The 22,903-nt window shown below is 47.3% G+C and overlaps 1 protein-coding gene across 3 annotated transcripts in view; it reads right to left on the reverse strand.

Annotated features, from left to right (window-relative positions):
• Positions 1–4,930: 4,930 nt before the first annotated feature.
• Positions 4,931–22,903, reverse strand: part of LOC140493434 (CD82 antigen-like) — a 173,363-nt gene continuing 155,390 nt past the window's right edge. For all 3 annotated transcript variants that reach the window (XM_072591864.1, XM_072591865.1, XM_072591866.1), the window contains exon 9: positions 4,931–5,580. In XM_072591864.1, the coding sequence (XP_072447965.1) occupies positions 5,503–5,580 (78 nt within the window). In that variant the 3' untranslated portion in view covers positions 4,931–5,502. The remainder of the gene's footprint in view (positions 5,581–22,903) is intronic.

Consider the following 22,903-nt stretch of genomic DNA (forward strand, 5'->3'; position numbering starts at 1 on the left):
TTTATGGTGTATTAATAAAGGAAGTTAATATAAATATTAATGTGCTTTGAGTATCTTCAAAACTCTTTCCAGTTGTCCTAACACCTAAGAATCACATTCTTTTCTGACTAATCTCAATACCGTTGGATGACCGTTCACTTTGTCTCACTACTAGAGTGGCATAGTCATGAGAGATTGGTGTTGTGACCCTTGAAATCTGGAAGGGGAATGTGGAGGTTGACTTGCTCGCTGAGCTGGTCAGTTTGTTTGCAGATGTTTCTTCACTTTACTAGATAACATCATTTAGTGAGCCCTCCAGTGAAGTATTGGTGATCTGTCACCCTTGCTGTTTATGTGTCCTGGTTTGCCGAAGTGGCTGATATCATTTCCAATTTTTGTTTCTTAGTGGTTGGTAATATGGGGTCTAACTCTACATGTTTGTTAGTGGAGTTCCAGGTTGACTGCCAGGAATTCCCGTGCATATCTTTGTTTGGCTTGTCCTAGGATGGATCTGTTGTCCCAGTCCGTGTCCTTCTTTGTCTGTGTCTATGGAGTTGCCGAGCTGACGGCACTCTGAGCAAAGATTCACAACAAATGGAGTGAAAATTTCACAACTGAACAGAGCCATAGCCATTACCTCCATAAAGGATCAGAAGGCAATGACTATTCAACAGGAGCAAAAACCAACCCCCTACTGAATGGTCATTAGGGTCTCTCTCTCTGCTGGCTTGACCAATTCCATGTTAATGTCCAAAGGTAACCATTGACCAGGAATACAACAAATGGTTACAGGATAGAAAGAGGTCATTGGATCCCTGAAAGAGCAGACTATCTGTGGCATTCCACCACACATCCAACTCCCCACCCGACTGCCCTCCACAGCACCCACACACGTATCAACCTGACCTTCTCCCTGTAAACCTGCAAATTCTTTTCAATTCAATAATCCTATTCCATCTTGAAAGCTTCAACTGAACTTACGTCCACATCTCAGTCAATGCATTCCATCCTCTTAATCATTTGCTGCTTCCTCCAAGAAAAGTGTTTGCCTCCTGCCTCCACTGCTTCTTTTGCCAATTACATTAAACATACGTCCTTCGGTTCCTGATCTGTTTATGATTGGGAACAGGTTTTTCACTTCTGTCTGGATTCCTCATGATTTTGAACATTAATATCAACAATCTTTTCAACCTTTCTCCAAGGAATATATTCAACTTCTCTAGTCTGTATGACCAAAGTTCCACATTCCTGGAACTATACTTGTAAACTTTTTTTTTCTGCATTTTCCCAAATGTTTTCATCTCCTGCCAAACGTTTGCTGGCCAGATCCACAGGCAATACTCCAGTTGAGGCCAAACTAATGTTTTATCCAGATTTAGTGTGACTTGCTTTCTTTTTGTACTCTGCTTTTAAAGCTAGGAAAACTGAAAGATTTACTTCATCCTTATTTTTATTTAATTGAATTTTTTAATTCCCAGTTTAGACTAACCCCTAACTGGGGAGAAAAGTAAATACAGTAAGAATACTCACCAGTCAATCAACTCAGTCTTTCTGTGAAGTCATGGTTTGAGGTTTTTTTTAAGCTTACTTACAGTGTGGAAACAGGCCCTTTGGCCCAACAAGTCCATACCGACCCTCCGCAGAGCAACCCACCCAGACCCATCCCCCTACACCTAACACTGCGGGTAATTTAGCATGGCCAATTCACCTAACCTGCACATCTTTTGGACTGTGGGAGGAAACCAGAACACCCGGAGGAAACCCACGCAGACATGAGGAGAACGTGCAAACTCCACACAGACAGTCGCCTGAGGTGGGAATTGAACCCGGGTCTCTGGCGCTGTGAAGCAGCAGTGCTAACCACTGTGCCACCCATACTATACTTTTTCAAACTCTGACTCAACCAGGTCCACACCAGTTCCCAACACTTTTTTTCAGATAAATGGTTGGCCCAAGCTTGGAATTCAATTTGTCTTCTTCCCAGTTTTCCTGATTTCTTACTGCTCCAGCTCCCAATTCTCTGAGCTGCTACAGCAGGTCTGAGGCTGAGAGTTATACATTGTGCTCAAGTGTCAACTTCTCCAAGCTTGTGTGTCCCAAGTAGTAAGGCAGTGATGTGAGTCAATACCTATCAATTGATTGGACTTGATAGATGTTTCTTCAACAACACTCAGGAGGCTAGACGCTGGACAAAGTTTGATCAACATCCCAATAATTAATTTAAAACGCTCCACCATATTCCCACCTCGGGTGATTGTTGCATATTCTCCCTGTGTTTGTGTGGGTTTCCTCCCACAGTCCAAAGATGTGCAGGTTAAGTGGATCTATGATTTTTTTTTAAAAGTCTCTGAACCAAAGGACTGATTTCCGTTGGCACTGAAGCCTATTGGATGGCTCTGTGCTGGTTACGGTGAGCTAAACTCAGACATGGATTAAAATTTACTCCTCGCAACTTGAGTCTTGTGAGCAAAATTTATGAGCAGTACTACTTGGTCAATACACTCAAAATTCATTTAGAAACTAGGTTTAAAATTTAATCCCACAGAAACCAGCAAGAAAATTGCACTTAGAAGTATTTTAATGAGCAGTAGTTGGAATAAAGGGATTATAGAAATCACATAGAGTAAAGCATTTTTTAATTCTGCATGATGTTTCTGAAGATGTGCCTCATCTTTGTACTGGATTCCAACAGCGAGCAATTGTTAGCACGTGATGAGAGTCAGATTTTTTGACATCCTCTCACTGTCTGGGTTTGTAATATCGAGTGAGGGTCAGAGACCACAACAGAAGCTGAGCAATTTTGATGCTCACCAAAGCTGCAGTCCGTTGGAGAAATCGGAGCTGTATAAAGTGGCTTATTTGAAAAACTGGCACCAAGCTAAGCATCTGAGTTGAAATTGGGAACTCAGCCAATGATCTTGGGCCAGGCTTAATGTTTGAATGGAAACTTCGAAGTTTGGACTGTTTGAAAAAACTGAACCACTATAGGTGTGGATCCAAGTTAAACAGGAGGCAAACCAAAACCTTGTTTGGGAAAGGGAATCAATATAATGTGGACTTCACAGACTTAGAGATAAGTTACAACACAGAATCAATCTTGTGTTCAGTTCAGCTTTCTATAAGAGCACTCTGCTCCCAATCAGCTTGCCCTGTTCCTTCTCAAATCCATCTACAAAGTTGAACTCCTTCATCCGGGGAACTATCTTCAGCTGCAGTTCACCCCCATGAGAATTCTGCCCCTTAATTTGACAGGGCTAACCGTTTGGACTTATACCTACCACTATTGAGCAGAATGAATCTTATGAAGACATCCAAGATCCTGGAAAGACTAGATGGAATTGATACTGAGAGGGTGTTTCTCCTTGGGGTGGGAGGGGGGGGGGGGGGGGGGAGTGGGTGGGGGAGATGAGGTGGAACTGGAGCTGGGGGATGTTTTTCTACCTTAAATCGATCACATTTCCATCACTATTTCCTCATAGTTTACAATGCAATGATACAAGTTATTCGATCATTTGCAAATTTTGCCATGTATACCTGAGTCTAGTGTGTGAAAATATTTAAAGCAAAATAATAGTCCAGGCCCTGGAGAACCCAATTGAATATCTTTCTATAGTTTCATAAATAATCATTCAATTAAAAGTCTGTTTTTGTCCTTCATTCACTTATAAATCCACACTATTGTTACGACACCGCAGTGAACCTCGCTGTTAATTAAATGAAACATCCTTTAATCTGTTAAAGGATGAGTGACAGAGAACTCCTAAATTCCACTATTTGAAGAAAATAATATTAATTTATTCTTTAACTCCAATAGTGAATATTAAACAACAACTATCCACATATCTAAGCCTCACTGTTCTCTTATCTGCTTATTACCCGCCTCCAACTGTATAACAATATACTGTCCCAATAGAACACATTAAAATTCATCAACTTAATTTCTAAACCATTTGATAACTGTCATCTTCGGTGTTTTCTTCTTGCAGCTTCAGAGTTCCCTGGGTAGTCTTCTTTCTTTTTACTGTGAAGATGTTTCATTTGAAAAGGTACCTTTGATAGTGTTTCAAATGGCAGTTGCTCTGTCTGACTTTCAAAACGCCTGCCTTTTTTATACCCCCAACATCGGATCATCTCATTGGTTTGATGTTGGCAAAACAACAAATTCAAACTCGATTGGGTTTTAGTATCGTAGGACATAATTTAAATTGATTGGTTGTCAAAGCAGCAACCAACTCAGGTATCTATTTCACAGCCCAAATTTACATATTTTCAATTTTTCAGTACACTCTGGGACTGCTAGTCAGTCATATGACAGGTGTTTGTAAGCTCTCAGTGCAAAAGAGCATTCACTCTCTCAAAGGTACAGTACACGCCTTCAACTTCATAATAATTTCATCCTTATTCCTTGGACAACAGCTTTAACCGGTAACTGACTTCTAATTAAATGTCTTTTGGAAGTCCGCATACACTACATCAATAACATAATCCTGTTACCTCATCAAAAACTCAAGCAAATTAGTTAACAAGTGTTCTTAACATAATGGTGTTGTTTCCTCTTAACTAATCTGCATTTTTCTCCATAACTGTCAGTTTTGTCCTGAATTAATGCCTCTAAGAGGTTTCTTGTCACCTAGATTAATCTGACTGGCCTGAGTTTATCTTTGATCATCTTTTTGAACAATGGTATAGTATTGCTCCTGTCTGTTCTAAGATTATGGTTAAGTGCAGCCACAATTTTCAATTTTCCTTCTCTCAGTATCCTTGGACCTGGGCCTGCAGACTTACTGACGCTCCGTGCAGCCTGCCTTTCATTATTGGCTTTGAACATGCTGTGCACAACCATGTTAGAAATAAATCTTTATAAATATACAAGTAGTCTCCTCGAAAATAAAGCACCAGAATTAAATTCTATTTTATCCACTCTTCATCGAAAATAATAAAAGCATATCACTTTGGTTTTTTGAAACATATTTACTGAGGTTGGCAGATCTGAACAGACCTACAGTTTGTGGTACATTTTCAACGTAATGATTCAACATTCTCACTTTAAAAACTTCAAGAGAAAATTGGTGTTTTCCAGAAGAATGGTTCATTGGGGCCAACTGGGAGGAGCAGAGCCATCAGCTCAACAGGCCTTCCCTCTGACTGGAGTAGGAATCAGTTTTACATCGTATCGCACACATGCCAAAGGCACGCCCCATCACTCTAGCCCCAGCTTTCTCATACAGACTCTTAACAAAACCTTGGGGGTAATCATCATTTTAATGCTCATATCATGATGACAGCAGCTCCTTAAGAAGATACCATGCGAAAAGTTCTGTAAAGTAGAAAACGTTATCTTTACAAAATGTATACTGATCAACAGTTTAGAACGAAAGTGCTTCGATTTATAAGGCAGAGTTGGCAAGCAGTGAAGCAAATACATAAATTCAGCGAATCCATTGGATTATGATTGGACACTGATGTATCCCGTACACAACTGGATGTGCCATTGGCGGGAGGACAGAGAGCAGCTCAGGTATGTCAGTACTTAGGGACTTTGAGATAGTCTTCTTGTTCCACATTCTTGCACAGGTACATTGACAGGATCAATCCAAGCAACTGTAAATACAGAAAATAAATCCTTCAGATATTGAAACACTCTCCTTCCATTTGCAGCAAGACCTGGTCAACAGTCAGGCTTGATTAGTGACCAGCAACATTCACACCACACAAATACCATGTAACAACCATCTCCAACTAGAGAGAGTGTCAATATCTCATTTTCAAAGTCAATGGTGTTACCATCACTGAATCCCCCACTATTAACATCCCTGGGGTTACCAATAACCAGAAACTCAACTGGACTCACCCCATAAACAGGATGTTCAGGGGGCAAAATCTTGCTAAGCTAAGCAGCACTGTTTGTCGTGTGGATGAGCAATGAGGAGTGCTCTGGAATCACCCAGTCTTGAAACAAAAAAAAACATGGGTGAGCCTTTAGTAAGAGTTGAGCAGAGATGGAGCAAAGTGGTGTGGTATTGGGGAGTAGGAGTTTAGTGGCTGTATAGATTATGTGAGTAAAGTCAGGAGCTCCTGTGCAGTTCGGAGACTGTGACTGAAGTGGTGACCAGACTGGTTTCACATCAGACAGTTTCCAGGCCGACCAGTTGGTACAATTGTGAGCGAGAAGAGCTTGGACCTACACCTGCACGATGATTTCAGTCTGCCCATTGTTTAAGCAGAGGCAATTTCAGCCCCACCAGTGTCTGATGTGGGATAAGCAATCTGATAATTCAGTAACCGTGGGGAACGGGAGAGTGGTGGAGATGAGTGGGTATTACCAGGGTACACATGAAAATTAACATGGTGCTTTCAGGGGATAGCACTGCTGACAACACTGCCTGTTCTCAAGGATGTGGAGGAGTCTGTTGGACTAGGATGTAGAGAGTTAAAAACCATACAACACCAGGTTAGAGTGCAACAGGTTTATTTGGAAGCACACTAGCTTTCGGAGTGCCGCTTCTTCATCAAGTAGAGCAGGAGCAGGAGCATAAGACACAGAATTTATAGTAAAAGATCTCTGTGTCATGCAAATGAAATGATATATTGAACAAACCTAGAGTGACATCTCAGCTCAGACAATGCATTAAAGGTGTGAGGTTAGAGTCTGTTTGTATCCCAATCTCAGTACCTCACTCTACTGCAAGCCCACGGATAACCTCGTGATGCTGCACTTCTCTAGCTTCCACCCTAAACATATTAAAACAGCCATCCCCTACAGACAAGCTCTACACATACATAGGATCTGCTCAGCTAAGGAGGAACAGAATGGACACCTGAAGGTGCTGAAGGACGCCCTATTAAGAACAGGAGACAATGCTCAACTCATCGATTGCCAGTTCCAACATGCCACAGCGAGAAACTGTAATGGTCTCCTCAGGAGACAGACATGGGATATGACCGATAGGGCACCCTTTATCGTCTACTACTTCCTGAGGGCAGAGAAACTACTCTTCGCCATGTTCGTTGCAGCCTGCAAGACATTATCGATGAGGACATGCACCTCTCCAAGTTCTTCCCTATACCTCCACTTTTTGCCTTTAAACAATTGCCATTGTTTGCAGCAAACTGCCCGGCCTTAGGACAACATCAAACACAACACCATACAACCCTGTCCTGGCAACCACTGCAAGATGTGTCAGAGTGTTGACATGGATATTACCATTACACACGGGGACCCCACCCACCATGTGTGTGGTAGGTATACATGAGACTCGGCCAATATTGTCTATCTCATACGCTGCAGGCAAAGATGCCCCAATGCCTGGTACGTTGGCGAGATCAAGCAGATGCTACAACAACGAATGAATGGACACAGTGCAACAATCGCCAGACAGCGATGTTCCCTTCCAGTCAGGGAACACTTCAGCAGTCAAGGACATTCAGCCTTGGATCTTCAGCTGACCATCCTCCAAGGCAGAGTTCTGGATATGCAACAAGTCGCCGAGCAGAGAAAAAAACCAAGTTCGGCACCCATGAGGATGGCCTCAACTGGGGGTCTTGGGTTCATGGCACACTACAGGTGACCCCACTACACTATACACACACTTAATACTTCACACACACACACACACTCATACATTAGTGCACACTCCCTTTCACACAATCACCCTCACACAGACCCTCTCTCTCACACACGCTCTCTCAGACACACACACATACACTCGCCACATTCACACCCACGCACACACCCTCTCACAGGCTTATACCCCATATCATTCTCACACATACTTTACCAAGCTTACACATACACAACCACACACTCTCTCACATGCACTCACACATCCTCTCTCTCCCGCACACACATATAAGTTTGGGGTGAATTTGCATTTGCAGGATTGTATTTGCAAGTACATTCTGTTTTTGCTCAAAAAGCACACAATCTGCAGGCAGTCAATCCATATAACATTTTATAAATCCTTACTTCAGAAATAAAACCAGTCTGACTCAAGATTAGGATACAGACAGACTCTGACCTCACACCTTTAATGCATTGTCTGAGTGGAGAGGTCACCTTTTGTTTTATAAAATCTTAAGTTATCTCGAGAATGTGACTTAAAAGAAGTTCGGAGATTTAGATAGTCATAGAGTCATAGAGATATACAGCATAGAAACAGACCCTTCGGTCCAACCTGTCCATGCTGACCAGATATCCCAACCCAATCTAGTCCCACCTGCCAGCACCCGGCCCATATCCCTCCAAACCCTTCCTATTCATATACCCATCCAAATGCCTCTTAAATGTTGCAATTGTACCAGCCTCCACCACATCCTCTGGCAGCTCATTCCAAACACGTACCACCCTCTGCGTGAAAAAGTTGCCCCTTAGGTCTCTTTTATATCTTTCCCCTCTCACCCTAAACCTATGCCCTCTAGTTCTGGACTTCCCCACCCCAGGGAAAAGACTTTATATATTGAGGCAAAAGTGAGGCCTGCAGATGCTGGAAACCAGAGTTTAGATCAGAGTGGTGCTGGAAAAGCACGGCAGGTCAGGCAGCATCTGAGGAGCAGGAAAACTGACGTTTCGGGCAAAAGCCCTTCATCAGGATCAGGACTTCCCCCCCCCCCCCCCCCCACTGCCGTGTTCACCACTACTTCCTCCCCCACCAGCGCCACTCACCTGCATTCTGCTGACATGCAACCCAGAGATCCCACTGTCACCAGCCCCGCCCCCCCCCAGAACCCTGAGGGGAACACTACCCCTGCTCATGACTCCACCCCCATTCCCCCCACCCACTCCAGTTACAGGCTCCGCCCCTATCCCCAGCTCCACACCCACAGATCCCAGCTCCCAGCCCCGTCGAGTTTTCACCATCCCCCCAAGATCTCCCCCCTCACTGAGGACGAACGATCAGTCCTCAGCAAAGGCCTTACTTTCATCCCCCTCCATCCACGCATCAATGAACTTTATGTATTTACCCCATCCATGCCCCCCCCCCATGATTTTATAAACCTCTATAAGGTCACCCCTCAGCCTCTGACCCTCAAGGGAAAACAGCCCTAGTTTATTCAATCTCTCCCTATAGCTCAAATCCTCCAACCCTGGCAACATCCTTGTAAATCTTTTCTGAACCCTTTCAAGTTTCACATCTTCCCGATAGGAAGGAGACCAGAATTGCACGCAATATTTCAAAAGTAGCCTAACCAATGTCCTGTACAGCCGCAACATGACCTCCCAACTCCTGTACTCAATACTCTGACCAATAAAGGAAGGAATTGTGTGATTTTTAACTCAATGATCTGGACAGTTTGAATGTGGAGTCAACCTCAAAATGCTGTTCACACTATTCCCAGCACACTATAGGCTGTCTCTATACTATTTATAGTCTTGTCGTTATCGGAGTGAAATAGGGATCAGGTAAGACTAATCAAACTCTGCCAGTAACAACAGTGTCCCAAATGGATACACCAACATTCAGACTGACTCACAACGGGCAGATGTACAATGTTACAGGAAAGCAGAAGTGGGCTCCTGCTGGGGAGATGTGCTCTCAGCAGGATCTCCCTCTCAGAAAAGGGCCCTGACCTTGGAGAGATTTGGAAATCTGTCCGAGTAGTTGCTTATGAGCTGGGACCGTCAGCTCCAGGCTTCGAAGCTGAAACCAAGATCCAGGTTTACAGTGGACTGGATTGTCAGGGAACTGAGGTGACATTTGATGGAGTGGGTTCAATCTGCCAGCTCACCCAGGCAGGATGTCTATCAGCACAGCTCCCTGTTGGGAAGGGAGGATGGCGATAAGCTCTTACTGAGCCCAGTCTGCAGCTGCAATGTGGACTTTGTCACTGGAGAGGAGAGGGGCTGTTTCATGGCAAGGGTGGTAGTGAGGGACAGGTGTACAGAGTCTGCTGGGCCGAGTTTGAGACTGAACACAGAGCGGACAGAAACTTCACGCGGCTGAGAAACACAAATGCTGGTGGTATCCAGCAGGCAGCAGGGTTGGAGTGACCCACTTTCTAATGGAAGGCCAGGTTGTTGAGGAGAGTAGGGGATTGTAAACGACAGAGGGAGGTGCTGGGCTCAGACCGACGGCCAGCACACTGAGTATTTCTGAGGCACAGCCTCAACAGGTCTCAGGCAGTCCCCAGTTTCCCTGGGTACCTTCAGCTGGGCCAACATTACACTCTTTACTCCACTCAGAAACTGAACAGGAATCCCACTCTTGGTAAAGTTCAGCTGGGTTGGAATAAACAGTTTTTTTTATTATAATTTGGGTTTCTCAGTCAGGAGAAAACTGGGATTTTCAGACGATTTATTAAATTGTAACTTCAGTGGTGACTCTGGGAGGAGTGAGGGCCAATCCTCACTGAGACATGAGACAACCTAAAAGTTAACACTGGACACCAACACCTGGAGAATTCATCTCAGCGCTAACTGCTAACAACCTGCTTTATTAAAACCAAGGAAATCTTGGTGATTGACTCCTTAATGTGCAATGAAAATGAGTCAAGGGCAATTCAAGTCGAGACAGTTTTCTGTAAACACACAGTGTGATGAAGAGAATGTGCCTCACAGGAACCCAGGTTCGATTCCAGCCTTCGGTGACTGTCTGTGCGGTGTTTGCACGGTCTCCCCGTGTCTGTGTGGGTTTCCTCAAGGTGCTCCGGTTTCCTCCCATGGTCTGAAGATGTGCAGGTTAGGGTGAATTGGCCATGCTAAATTGCCCCATACTGTTCAGGGATGTGGAGGTTGGGTGCATTAGTCAGGGTACATGTAGAGTAATAGGGTAGGGGAATGGGTCTGGGTGGGTTACTCTTTGGAGGGTCGGTGTGGACTTGTTGGGCTGAAGGGCCTGTTTAGATTAGAGTGGTGCTGGAAAAGCACAGCAGGTCAGACAGCATCCAAGGAGCAGGAAAATTGACGTTGTCCTGCTTCTCAGATACTGCCTGACCTGCTGTACTTTTCCAGCACCAGTCTAATCTAGACTCTGGTTTCCAGCATCTGCAGTCATTGTTTTTACCCTGAAGGGCCTGTTTCCACACATGTAGGGAATCTATAAATTCTATCAATGTAAACTTTGGTGATAGCCTCCCTCAGGGCTCACACAAGTCTGGAAATGTCTATCCTGCACCCAGTCACAGATTGCAAGCGCTGACTGATGTTAGAGTCTCTGGCCTCTGCTCAGGGATAGTGCTATCACTTTTGTTCATTTGTAACCTGATGGAACAGCTCCAGATTGTGCAGTATGTTAAAAGCTGTATTGGCGTGGAGAGTGGATAACCCTGAGGCTGGAGGTCATAGTTCCTGAGGGTGACTTGGCTTTTTCTGCCTTATGCTTCTCCAGGTCCTTCTCTGCTGATTTTAATCACTGTAATATTCCAACCTTATTCCAGGATTTCGATGTTTCAGGTGAGATAGAGAGGGATGTAGAGGAAGTTGGGGAGTGGCACTACGGATTAGAGAGAATTTCCCGCCAACTATACAGAGTGCGGATACCGGAGGGCCCACCAATTGAGGCCATATGGATAGAGTTCAGGGAATGTTGCAGGGATGGTACTATAGGCCTCCCCACGGCCAGGGGAAGATGGAGGAAATGTGGACAGGTTATGGAAAAAAATTGAAAGCAACGGGGTTGTTGTGATGGAAGATTTTAACTTCCCCTACATTGACTGGAGCTCCCTTAGTGCCAGGGGTTTGGATGGAGGGGGGAGTTTCTTCGGTGCATCCTTGATGGGTTTTTTTTGAAACAGTATGAAGATACTCCAGCGAGGGAAGGGACCATACTCGGCCTGGTATTGGGGACGAAGCCTGACCAGGTGACTGAAGCTTCAGTGAGGGAGCATTACGGGAACAGCGTTTGAACTTACAGAGAGACAAGGATAAGAGTAGACCTTGGGAGAAAGTACTAAACTGGGGGAAGGCACGACATTGGAGGAAGGCTAACCACCGCAATATTAGGCAGGATATGGGGAATAGAGATTGGGGCAGCTGTCGGAGGATAAATCCAAATCTGACGTGTGGGAACTTTCTCAAGGCCAGTTTGTAGAGTTCAGTTCCGGCTAGAAATGAAGGATAAGGATGGCAAGATTCCGGAACCTTGGATGACAAAAGAAATTGAGAACTTAGTCAAAAAGGAAAAGGAAACATACAACTGATTTAAGAAACTGTAGGCAGAGCCCTCAGCTAATACGAATATAGGAGGAAAGGACTCGACAAGGGGTTAGGAGGCTACGAGGGGCCATACAGGCAAATAGGATTATGGGAAATCCCAAGGCATTTTATACATATACAATGGGCAAGAGGGTAGCTAGGGGAGGGATAGATCCACTCAAGGACAAGGGAGGGAATTTCTGCATGGGGCTGATGATCACTTTGTATTGATAGTCACATCAGTGAAGGACCTTAGTGGTGAGTCTCAAGAGGGGTATGTTAATATCCAGGGCATACCAATATAAAAAAAGAGGAGGTGTTAGGTGTTTTAAAAAGCATTAAGGTAGACTAGTTCTCAGGACTTGATGGGATCCATCCAAGAATGCTAAGGGAGGCAAGTGAAGAAATTGCTAGGGCCTTGTATGAAATACTTATATCCTTCTCTACTCATAGGAAAGGATTCAGAGGACTGGAGAATTGCCAACATTGTTATAAGAAGGACAACAGGGATAATCTGGGAAAGACCAGTGAACCGTATGTCAACGGTAGGGAAATTATTGGACAAGTTTCTAAGGGATAGGATTTACTCACACTTGGAAAAATATGGATTTATTAGTGATAGGCTGCATGGTCTTGTGCAGGGAAGGTCATGTGTCACAAACGTGTTTGAGTTTTTTGAGGAAGTGACAAAGAGGGCAGGGCAGTAGATGTTGTCTAAATGGATTTTAGGGAGGCCTTTGACATAGCAGGCTGATACAAACGATGAAGTCACATGGAATCCACGGTGAACTGATAAAATTTCGGGGTGGCACAGTGGCTTAGCAGGTAGCACTGCTGTCTCACAGCACCAGGCAATTCCCGTCTCGGGTGACTGACTGTGTGGAGTTTGCACGTTCTCCCCGTGTCTGCGTGGGTTTCCTCCGGGTGCTCCGGTTTCCTCCCACAGTCCAAAAATGTGCAGGTCAGGTGAATTGGCCATGCTACATTGCCCGTTGTGTTCAGGGACCTATAGGTAAGGTGCATTAGTCAGGGGTAAGTATAGAGAAATGGGTCTGGGTGGGATACTCTGTGAAGGGACAGTGTGTCACACTCAGAGTCTTTGAGATGTACAGCACAGAAACAGACCCTTCGGCCAACTTGTCCAGGCTGACCAAATATCCTAACCTAATCTAGTCCCATTTCCCATCATCTGGCCCATATCCCTCCAAACCCTTCCTATTCAAATCTCCACCCAGATGCCTCTTAAATGTTGCAATTGTACCAGCCTCCACCACTTCCTCTGGCAGCTCATTCCATACACGTACCACCCTCTGTGTGAAAAAGTTGCCCCTTAGGTCTCTTTTATATCTTTCCCCTCTCACACGAAACCTATGCCCTCTCGTTCTGGACTCCCCCACCCCAGACCTCGTCTATTCACCCTATCCATGCCCCTCGTGATTTTATAAACTTCTATAAGGTCACCCCTCAGCCTCCGACGCTCCAGGGAAAACAGCCCCAGCCTGTTCAGCCTCTCCCTATGACTCAAATCCTCCAACCCTGGCAACATCCTTGTAAATCTTTTCTGAACCCTTTCAAGTTTCACAACATCTTTCCAATATGAAGGAGACCAGAATTGCGCACAATATTCCAACAGTGACCTAACCAATGTCCTGTACAGCCGCAACATGACCTCCCAACTCCTGTACTCAAAGTTTGGGAGAAGATTTGTAGCTCGGGTGCTCGTTGTTGTGGTTCTGTTCGCCGAGCTGGGAATTTGTGTTGCAGACGTTTCGTCCCCTGTCGAGGTGACATCCTCAGTGCTTGGGAGCCTCCTGTGAAGCGCTTCTGTGCTGTTTCTTCCGGCATTTATAGTCGCCTGTCTCTGCCGCTTCCTGTACTCAATACTTTGACCAATAAAGGAAAGCATACCAAACACCTTCTTCACTAACCTATCTACCTGCGACTCCACTTTCGAGGAGCTATGAACCTGCACTCCAAGGTCTCTTTGTTCATCCTTGTAAATCTTTTCTGAACTCTTTCAAGTTTCACAACATCTTTCCAATAGGAAGGAGACCAGAATTGCACGCAATATTCCAAGTGGCCGACCAATGTCCTGTACAGCCGTACGATCACTTTGGCTGGTCTGTTAGCCCGGTCTGTTTAGCCCGGTCTGTTTAGCCCGGTCTGTTTAGCCCGGTCTGTTTAGACCGGTCTGTTTAGCCTGGTCTGTTCAGTCTGGTCGGTTTAGTCAGGTCTGTTCAGTCTGGTCTGTTTAACCCGGTCTGTTTAGCCTGGTCTGTTTAGTCCGGTCTGTTTAGCTCGGTCTGTTTAGACCGGTCTGTTTAGTCAGGTCTGTTCAGTCTGGTCGGTTTAGTCTGGTCGGTTTAGCCCGGTCTGTTTAGCCCGGTCTGTTTAGTCCGGTCTGTTTAGCTCGGTCTGTTTAGTCTGGTCTGTCTAGCCTGGTCTGTTTAGCCCGGTCTGTTTAGCCCGGTCTGTTTAGCCCGGTCTGTTTAGCACGGTCTGTTTAGCCTGGTCTGTTGAGCCCGGTCTGTTTAGACTGGTCTGTTTAGCCCGGTCTGTTTAGCCTGGTATGTTTAGCCCAGTCTGTTTAGTCTGGTCTGTTGAGCCCGGTCTGTTTAGACTGGTCTGTTTAGCCCGGTCTGTTTAGCCCGGTCTGTTTAGCCTGGTCTGTTGAGTCCGGTCTGTTTAGCCTGGACTGTTTCGCCCGGTCTGTTTAGCCCGGTCTGTTTAGTCTGGTCTGTTTAGCCCGGTCTGTTTAGCCTGGTCTGTTTAGTCCGGTCTGTTTAGCTCGGTCTGTTTAGACCGGTCTGTTTAGTCAGGTCTGTTCAGTCTGGTCGGTTTAGTCTGGTCGGTTTAGCCCGGACTGTTTAGCCTGGTCTTTTTAGTACGGTCTGTTTAGACCGGTCTGTTTAGTCTGGTCTGTTTAGTCTGGTCTGTTTAGCCTGGTCTGTTTAGCCCGGTCTGTTTAGTCTGGTCTGTCTAGCCCGGTCTGTTTAGCCCGGTCTGTTTAGCCCGGTCTGTTGAGCCCGGTTTGTTTAGACTGGTCTGTTTAGCCCGGTCTGTTTAGCCCGGTCTGTTTAGTCTGGTCTGTTTGGTTCGGTCTGTTCAGCCCGGTCTGTTTAGCCCGGTCTGTTTAGCCCGGTCTGTTTAGTCTGGTCTGTTTAGCCCGGTCTGTTTAGCCCGGTCTGTTTCGCCCGGTCTGTTTAGCCGGGACTGTTTAGCCCGGTCTGTTTAGCACGGTCTATTTAGCCGGGTGTGTTTAGCCCAGTCTGTTTAGCCCGGTCTGTTGAGTCTGGTCTGTTGAGTCTGGTCTGTTTAGCCCGGTCTGTTTAGCCCGGTCTGTTTAGCCTGGTCTGTTTAGCCTGGTCTGTTTAGCCCAGTCTGTTTAGTCCGGTCTGTTTAGCCGGGTCTGTTTAGTCTGGTCTGTTTAGTCTGGTCTGTTTATCCCGGTCTGTTTAGCCTGGTCTGTTTAGTCCGGTCTGTTTAGCCCGGTCTGTTTCGTCTTGTCTGTTTAGTCTTGTCTGTTTAGTCTGGTCTGTTTATCCCGGTCTGTTTAGTCTGGTCTGTTGAGTCTGCTCTGTTTAGCCCGGTCTGTTTAGCCCGGTCTTTTTAGCCGGGTCTGTTTAGCCCGGTCTGTTGAGTCTGGTCTGTTTAGCCCGGTCTGTTTAGCCCGGTCTGTTTAGTCTGGTCTGTTTAGCCCGGTCTGTTTAGCCCGGTCTGTTTCGCCCGGTCTGTTTAGCCGGGACTGTTTAGCCCGGTCTGTTTAGCACGGTCTGTTTAGCCGGGTGTGTTTAGCCCAGTCTGTTTAGCCCGGTCTGTTGAGTCTGGTCTGTTGAGTCTGGTCTGTTTAGCCCGGTCTGTTTAGCCCGGTCTGTTTAGCCTGGTCTGTTTAGCCTGGTCTGTTTAGCCCAGTCTGTTTAGTCCGGTCTGTTTAGCCGGGTCTGTTTAGTCTGGTCTGTTTAGTCTGGTCTGTTTATCCCGGTCTGTTTAGCCTGGTCTGTTTAGTCCGGTCTGTTTAGCCCGGTCTGTTTCGTCTTGTCTGTTTAGTCTTGTCTGTTTAGTCTGGTCTGTTTATCCCGGTCTGTTTAGTCTGGTCTGTTGAGTCTGCTCTGTTTAGCCCGGTCTGTTTAGCCCGGTCTTTTTAGCCGGGTCTGTTTACCCCGGTCTGTTTAGTCTGGTCTGTTTAGTCTGGCCTGTTTAGCCTGGTCAGTTTAGCCCGGTCTGTTTCGTCTTGTCTGTTTAGTCTGGTCTGTTTAGCCTGGTCAGTTTAGCCCGGTCTGTTGAGTCTGGTCTGTTTAGCCCGGTCTGTTTAGTCAGGTCTGTTTAGCCCGGTCTGTTTAGCCGGGTCTGTTTAGCCGGGTCTGTTTAGCCCGGTCTGTTTAGTCTGGACTATTTAGCCCGGTCTGTTTAGTCCGGTCTGTTTAGCCTGGTATGTTTAGCCTGGTCTGTTTAGTCTGGTCTGTTTAGCCGTGTCTGTTGAGTCTGGTCTGTTGAGTCTGGTCTGTTTAGTCTGGTCTGTTTAGCCTGGTCTGTTTAGTCTGGTCTGTTTAGCCCGGTCTGTTTTGCCCGGTCTGTTTAGTCCGGTCTGTTTAGCCCGGTCTGTTTTGCCCGGTCTGTTTAGTCCGGTCTGTTTAGCCCGGTCTGTTTAGTCTGGTCTGTTTAGCCCGGTCTGTTTAGCCCGGTCTGTTTAGCCCGGTCTGTTTAGTCTGGTCTGTTGCATCTGGTCTGTTTAGCCCGGTCTGTTTAGCCCGGTCTGTTTAGTCTGGTCTGTTTAGCCCGGTCTGTTTAGCCCGGTCTGTTTAGTCTGGTTTGTTTAGCCCGGTCTGTTTAGCCCGGTCTGTTTAGTCTGGTCTGTTTAGCCCGGTCTGTTTAGCCTGGTATGTTTAGCCCGGTCTGTTTAGCCGGGTCTGTTTAGCCGGGTCTGTTTAGCCCGGTCTGTTTAGCCTGGTCTGTTGAGCCCGGTCTGTTTAGCCCGGTCTGTTTAGCCTGGTCTGTTTAGCCCGGTCTGTTGAGCCCGGTCTGTTTAGTCCGGTCTGTTTAGTCCGGTCTGTTTAGCCCGGTCTGTTTAGCCCTGTCTGTTTAGTCTGGTCTGTTTAGCCTGGTCTGTTTAGCCTGGTCTGTTTAGCCCGGTCTGTTTAGCCCGGTCTGTTTAGCCCGGTCTGTTTCGTCTGGTCTGTTTAGTCTGGTCTGTTTAGCCTGGTATGTTTAGCCCGGTCTGTTTAGTCTGGTCTGTTTAGTCTGGTCTGTTTAGCCTGGTCTGTTTAGTCCGGTCTGTTTAGTCCGGTCTGTTTAGCCTGGTCTGTTTAGTCCGGTCTGTTTAGTCTGGTCTGTTTAGTCTGGTCTGTTTAGTCTGGTCTGTTTAGTCTGGTCTGTTGAGCCCGGTCTGTTTAGTCCGGTCTGTTTACTCTGGTCTGTTTAGCCTGGTCTGTTTAGCCCGGTCCGTTTAGCCCGGTCTGTTTAGCCCGGTCCGTTTAGCCCGGTCTGTTTAGCCCGGTCTGTTTAGCCCGGTCTTTTTAGCCGGGTCTGTTTAGCCCGGTCTGTTTAGCCCGGTCTGTTTAGCCCGGTCTTTTTAGCCGGGTCTGTTTAGCCCGGTCTGTTTAGTCTGGTCTGTTTAGTCTGGCCTGTTTAGCCCGGTCTGTTTAGCCTGGTCAGTTTAGCCCAGTCTGTTTCGTCTTGTCTGTTTAGTCTGGTCTGTTTAGCCTGGTCAGTTTAGCCCGGTCTGTTTAGCCCGGTCTGTTGAGTCTGGTCTGTTTCGTTCGGTCTGTTCAGCCCGGTCTGTTTAGTCTGGTCTGTTTAGCCGGGTCTGTTTAGCCCGGTCTGTTTAGTCTGGACTATTTAGCCCGGTCTGTTTAGCCCGGTCTGTTTAGTCTGGTCTGTTTAGCCTGGTATGTTTAGCCTGGTCTGTTTAGTCTGGTCTGTTTAGCCGTGTCTGTTTAGCCGTGTCTGTTGAGTCTGGTCTGTTTAGTCTGGTCTGTTTAGCCTGGTCTGTTTAGTCTGGTCTGTTTAGCCTGGTATGTTTAGTCCGGTCTGTTTAGTCCGGTCTGTTTAGCCCGGTCTGTTTAGCCCGGTCTGTTTAGCCCGGTCTGTTTAGTCTGGTCTGTTGCATCTGGTCTGTTTAGCCCGGTCTGTTTAGCCCGGTCTGTTTAGCCCGGTCTGTTTAGTCTGGTCTGTTTAGCCCGGTCTGTTTAGTCGGGTCTGTTTACCCCGGTCTGTTTAGCCTGGTCTGTTTAGTCTGGTCTGTTTAGCCCGGTCTGTTTAGCCCGGTCTGTTTAGTCTGGTCTGTTTAGTCGGGTCTGTTTACCCCGGTCTGTTTAGCCTGGTCTGTTTAGTCTGGTCTGTTTAGCCCGGTCTGTTTAGCCCGGTCTGTTTAGCCCGGTCTGTTTAGTCGGGTCTGTTTACCCCGGTCTGTTTAGCCTGGTCTGTTTAGTCTGGTATGTTTAGGCCGGTCTGTTTAGCCCGGTCTGTTTAGCCCGGTCTGTTTAGTCCGGTCTGTTTAGCCCGGTCTGTTTAGTCTGGTCTGTTTCTCCCGGTCTGTTTAGTCTGGTCTGTTTAGCCTGGTCTGTTTAGCCCGGTCTGCTTCGTCTGGTCTGTTTAGCCCGGTCTGTTTAGCCCGGTCTGTTTAGCCCGGTCTGTTTAGTCTGGTCTGTTTAGCCCGGTCGGTTTAGCCCGGTTTGTTTAGCTGGGTCTGTTTAGCCCGGTCTGTTTCGTCTGGTCTGTTTAGCCCGGTCTGTTTAGCCTGGTCTGTTTAACCCGGTCTATTTAGCCCGGTCTGTTTAGTCCGGTCTATTTTGCCCGGTCTGTTTAGCCCGGTCTGTTTAGTCTGGTGTGTTTAGTCTGGTCTGTTTCTCCCGGTCTGTTTAGCCTTGTCTGTTTAGCCCGGTCTGTTTAGCCTGGTCTGTTTAATCCGGTCTGTTTAGCCTGGTCTGTTTAGCCCGGTCTGTTTAGCCCGGTCTGTTTAGTCTGGTCTGTTTAGCCCGGTTTGTTTAGTCTGGTCTGTTTAGCCCGGTTTGTTTAGCCTGGTCTGTTTAGCCCGGTCTGTTTAGCCCGGTCTGTTTAGTCTGGTCTGTTCAGCCCGGTTTGTTTAGCACGGTCTGTTTAGCCCGGACTGTTTAGCCCGGACTGTTTAGCCCGGTCAGATTAGTCTGGTCTGTTTAGTCCGGTCTGTTTAGCCTGGTCTGTTTAGCCCGGTCTGTTTAGTCTGGTCTGTGTGGTTCGGTCTGTTCAGCCAGGTCTGTTTAGTCTGGTCTGTTTATTCTAGTCTGTTTAGCCCGGTCTGTTTAGCCCGGTCTGTTTAGTCTGGTTTGTTTAGCCCGGTCTGTTTAGCCCGGTCTGTTTAGTCTGGTCTGTTTAGCCCGGTCTGTTTAGCCTGGTATGTTTAGCCCGGTCTGTTTAGCCGGGTCTGTTTAGCCGGGTCTGTTTAGCCCGGTCTGTTTAGCCCGGTCTGTTTAGCCTGGTCTGTTTAGCACGGTCTGTTGAGCCCGGTCTGTTTAGTCCGGTCTGTTTAGTCCGGTCTGTTTAGCCCGGTCTGTTTAGCCCGGTCTGTTTAGTCTGGTCTGTTTAGCCTGGTCTGTTTAGCCTGGTCTGTTTAGCCCGGTCTGTTTAGCCCGGTCTGTTTCGTCTGGTCTGTTTAGCCTGGTCTGTTTAGTCTGGTCTGTTTAGCCTGGTATGTTTAGCCCGGTCTGTTTAGTCTGGTCTGTTTAGTCTGGTCTGTTTAGCCTGGTCTGTTTAGTCCGGTCTGTTTAGTCCGGTCTGTTTAGCCTGGTCTGTTTAGTCCGGTCTGTTTAGTCTGGTCTGTTTAGTCTGGTCTGTTTAGTCTGGTCTGTTGAGCCCGGTCTGTTTAGTCCGGTCTGTTTACTCTGGTCTGTTTAGCCTGGTCTGTTTAGCCCGGTCCGTTTAGCCCGGTCTGTTTAGCCCGGTCCGTTTAGCCCGGTCTGTTTAGCCCGGTCTGTTTAGCCCGGTCTTTTTAGCCGGGTCTGTTTAGCCCGGTCTGTTTAGCCCGGTCTGTTTAGCCCGGTCTTTTTAGCCGGGTCTGTTTAGCCCGGTCTGTTTAGTCTGGTCTGTTTAGTCTGGCCTGTTTAGCCCGGTCTGTTTAGCCTGGTCAGTTTAGCCCAGTCTGTTTCGTCTTGTCTGTTTAGTCTGGTCTGTTTAGCCTGGTCAGTTTAGCCCGGTCTGTTTAGCCCGGTCTGTTGAGTCTGGTCTGTTTCGTTCGGTCTGTTCAGCCCGGTCTGTTTAGTCTGGTCTGTTTAGCCGGGTCTGTTTAGCCCGGTCTGTTTAGTCTGGACTATTTAGCCCGGTCTGTTTAGCCCGGTCTGTTTAGTCTGGTCTGTTTAGCCTGGTATGTTTAGCCTGGTCTGTTTAGTCTGGTCTGTTTAGCCGTGTCTGTTTAGCCGTGTCTGTTGAGTCTGGTCTGTTTAGTCTGGTCTGTTTAGCCTGGTCTGTTTAGTCTGGTCTGTTTAGCCCGGTCTGTTTAGCCCGGTCTGTTTAGTCCGGTCTGTTTAGTCCGGTCTGTTTAGCCCGGTCTGTTTAGTCTGGTCTGTTTAGCCCGGTCTGTTTAGCCCGGTCTGTTTAGCCCGGTCTGTTTAGTCTGGTCTGTTGCATCTGGTCTGTTTAGCCCGGTCTGTTTAGCCCGGTCTGTTTAGTCTGGTCTGTTTAGCCCGGTCTGTTTAGTCGGGTCTGTTTACCCCGGTCTGTTTAGCCTGGTCTGTTTAGTCTGGTCTGTTTAGCCCGGTCTGTTTAGCCCGGCCTGTTTAGTCTGGTCTGTTTAGTCGGGTCTGTTTACCCCGGTCTGTTTAGCCTGGTCTGTTTAGTCTGGTCTGTTTAGCCCGGTCTGTTTAGCCCGGTCTGTTTAGCCCGGTCTGTTTACCCCGGTCTGTTTAGCCTGGTCTGTTTAGTCTGGTATGTTTAGGCCGGTCTGTTTAGCCCGGTCTGTTTAGCCCGGTCTGTTTAGTCCGGTCTGTTTAGCCCGGTCTGTTTAGTCTGGTCTGTTTCTCCCGGTCTGTTTAGTCTGGTCTGTTTAGCCTGGTCTGTTTAGCCCGGTCTGTTTAGCCTGGTCTGTTTAATCCGGTCTGTTTAGCCCGGTCTGTTTAGCCCGGTTTGGTTAGCCTGGTCTGTTTAGCCAGGTCTGTTGAGTCTGGTCTGTTTAGCCCGGTCTGTTTTGTCTGGTCTGTCAGCCCGGTTTGTTTAGCCCGGTCTGTTTAGCCCGGTCTGTTTAGTCTGGTCTGTTTAGCCCGGTCTGTTTAGCCCGGTCTGTTTAGCCTGGTCTGTTGAGCCCGGTCTGTTGAGCCCGGTCTGTTTAGTCTGGTCTGTTTAGCCCGGTCTGTTTAGTCTGGTCTGTTTAGCCTGGTATGTTTAGCCCGGTCAGTTTAGCCCGGTCTGTTTCGTCTGGTCTGTTTAGCCCGGTCTGTTTAGCCGGGTCTGTTTAGCCCGGTCTGTTTAGTATGGTCTGTTTTGCCCGGTCTGTTTAGTCTGGTCTGTTTAGCCCGGTCTGTTGAGCCCGGTCTGTTTAGTCCGGTCTGTTTAGTCTGGTCTGTTTAGCCCGGTAAGTTTAGTCTGGTCTGTTTAGTCTGGTATGTTTAGCCCGGTCAGTTGAGCCCGGTCTGTTTAGTCCGGTCTGTTTAGTCTGGTCTGTTTAGCCCGGTCTGTTTAGCCCGGTCTGTTTAGTCTGGTCTGTTTAATCTGGTCTGTTTAGTCTGGTCTGTTTAGCCCGGTCAGTTGAGCCCGGTCTGTTTAATCCGGTCTGTTTAGCCCGGTCTGTTGAGCCCGGTCTGTTTAGCCCGGTCTGTTTAGCCCGGTCTGTTTAGCCCGGTAAGTTTAGTCTGGTCTGTTTAGTCTGGTCTGTTTAGTCTGGTATGTTTAGCCCGGTCAGTTGAGCCCGGTCTGTTTAGTCTGATCTGTTTAGCCCGGTCTGTTTAGCCTGGTCTGTTTAGCCCGGTCTGTTTAGCCCGGTCTGTTTAGTCTGGTCTGTTTAGTCTGGTATGTTTAGCCCGGTCAGTTGAGTCTGGTCTGTTTCGCCCGGTCTGTTTAGCCCGGTCTGTTTAGTCTGGTCTGTTGAGTCTGGTCTGTTTAGCCCGGTCAGTTTAGTCTGGTCTGTTTAGCCTGGTCTGTTTAGTCTGGTCTGTTTAGCCTGGTATGTTTAGCCCGGTCTGTTTAGTCTGGTCTGTTTAGCCCGGTCAGTTTAGACCGGTCTGTTTAGCCCGGTCTGTTTAGCCCGGTCTGTTTAGCCCGGTCTGTTTGGTCTGGTCTGTTTAGCCCGGTCTGTTGAGTCTGGTCTGTTTAGCCCGGTCTGTTTAGCCCGGTCTATTTAGTCTGGTCTGTTTAGCCCGGTCTGTTTAGCCCGGTCTGTTTAGCCCGGTCAGTTTAGCCCGGTCTGTTTAGTCCGGTCTGTTTAGTCCGGTCTGTTTAGTCCGGTCTGTTTAGCCCCGTCTGTTTAGCCCCGTCTGTTTAGCCCTGTCTGTGTAGTCTGGTCTGTTTAGTCCGGTCTGTTTAGCCTGGTCTGTTTAGCCCGGTCTGTTTTGTCTGTTCTGTTTAGCCCGGTCTGTTCAGCCCGGTCTGTTTAGCCCGGTCTGTTTAGCCCTGTCTGTGTAGTCTGGTCTGTTTAGCCCGGTCTGTTTAGTCCGGTCTGATTAGTCTGGTCTGTTTAGCCCGGTCTGTTTAGCCTGGTCTGTTTAGTCTGGTCTGTTTAGTCTGGTCTGTTTAGCCGGGTCAGATTAGCCCGGTCTGTTTAGTACGGTTTGTTTAGTCAGGTCTGTTTAGCCCGGTCTGTTTAGCCTGGTCTGTTTAGTCTGGTCTGTTAGC

Source organism: Chiloscyllium punctatum, chromosome 22 (assembly GCF_047496795.1).
Source record: "Chiloscyllium punctatum isolate Juve2018m chromosome 22, sChiPun1.3, whole genome shotgun sequence".
In the NCBI taxonomy this organism is placed as follows: Eukaryota; Metazoa; Chordata; class Chondrichthyes; order Orectolobiformes; family Hemiscylliidae; genus Chiloscyllium; species Chiloscyllium punctatum.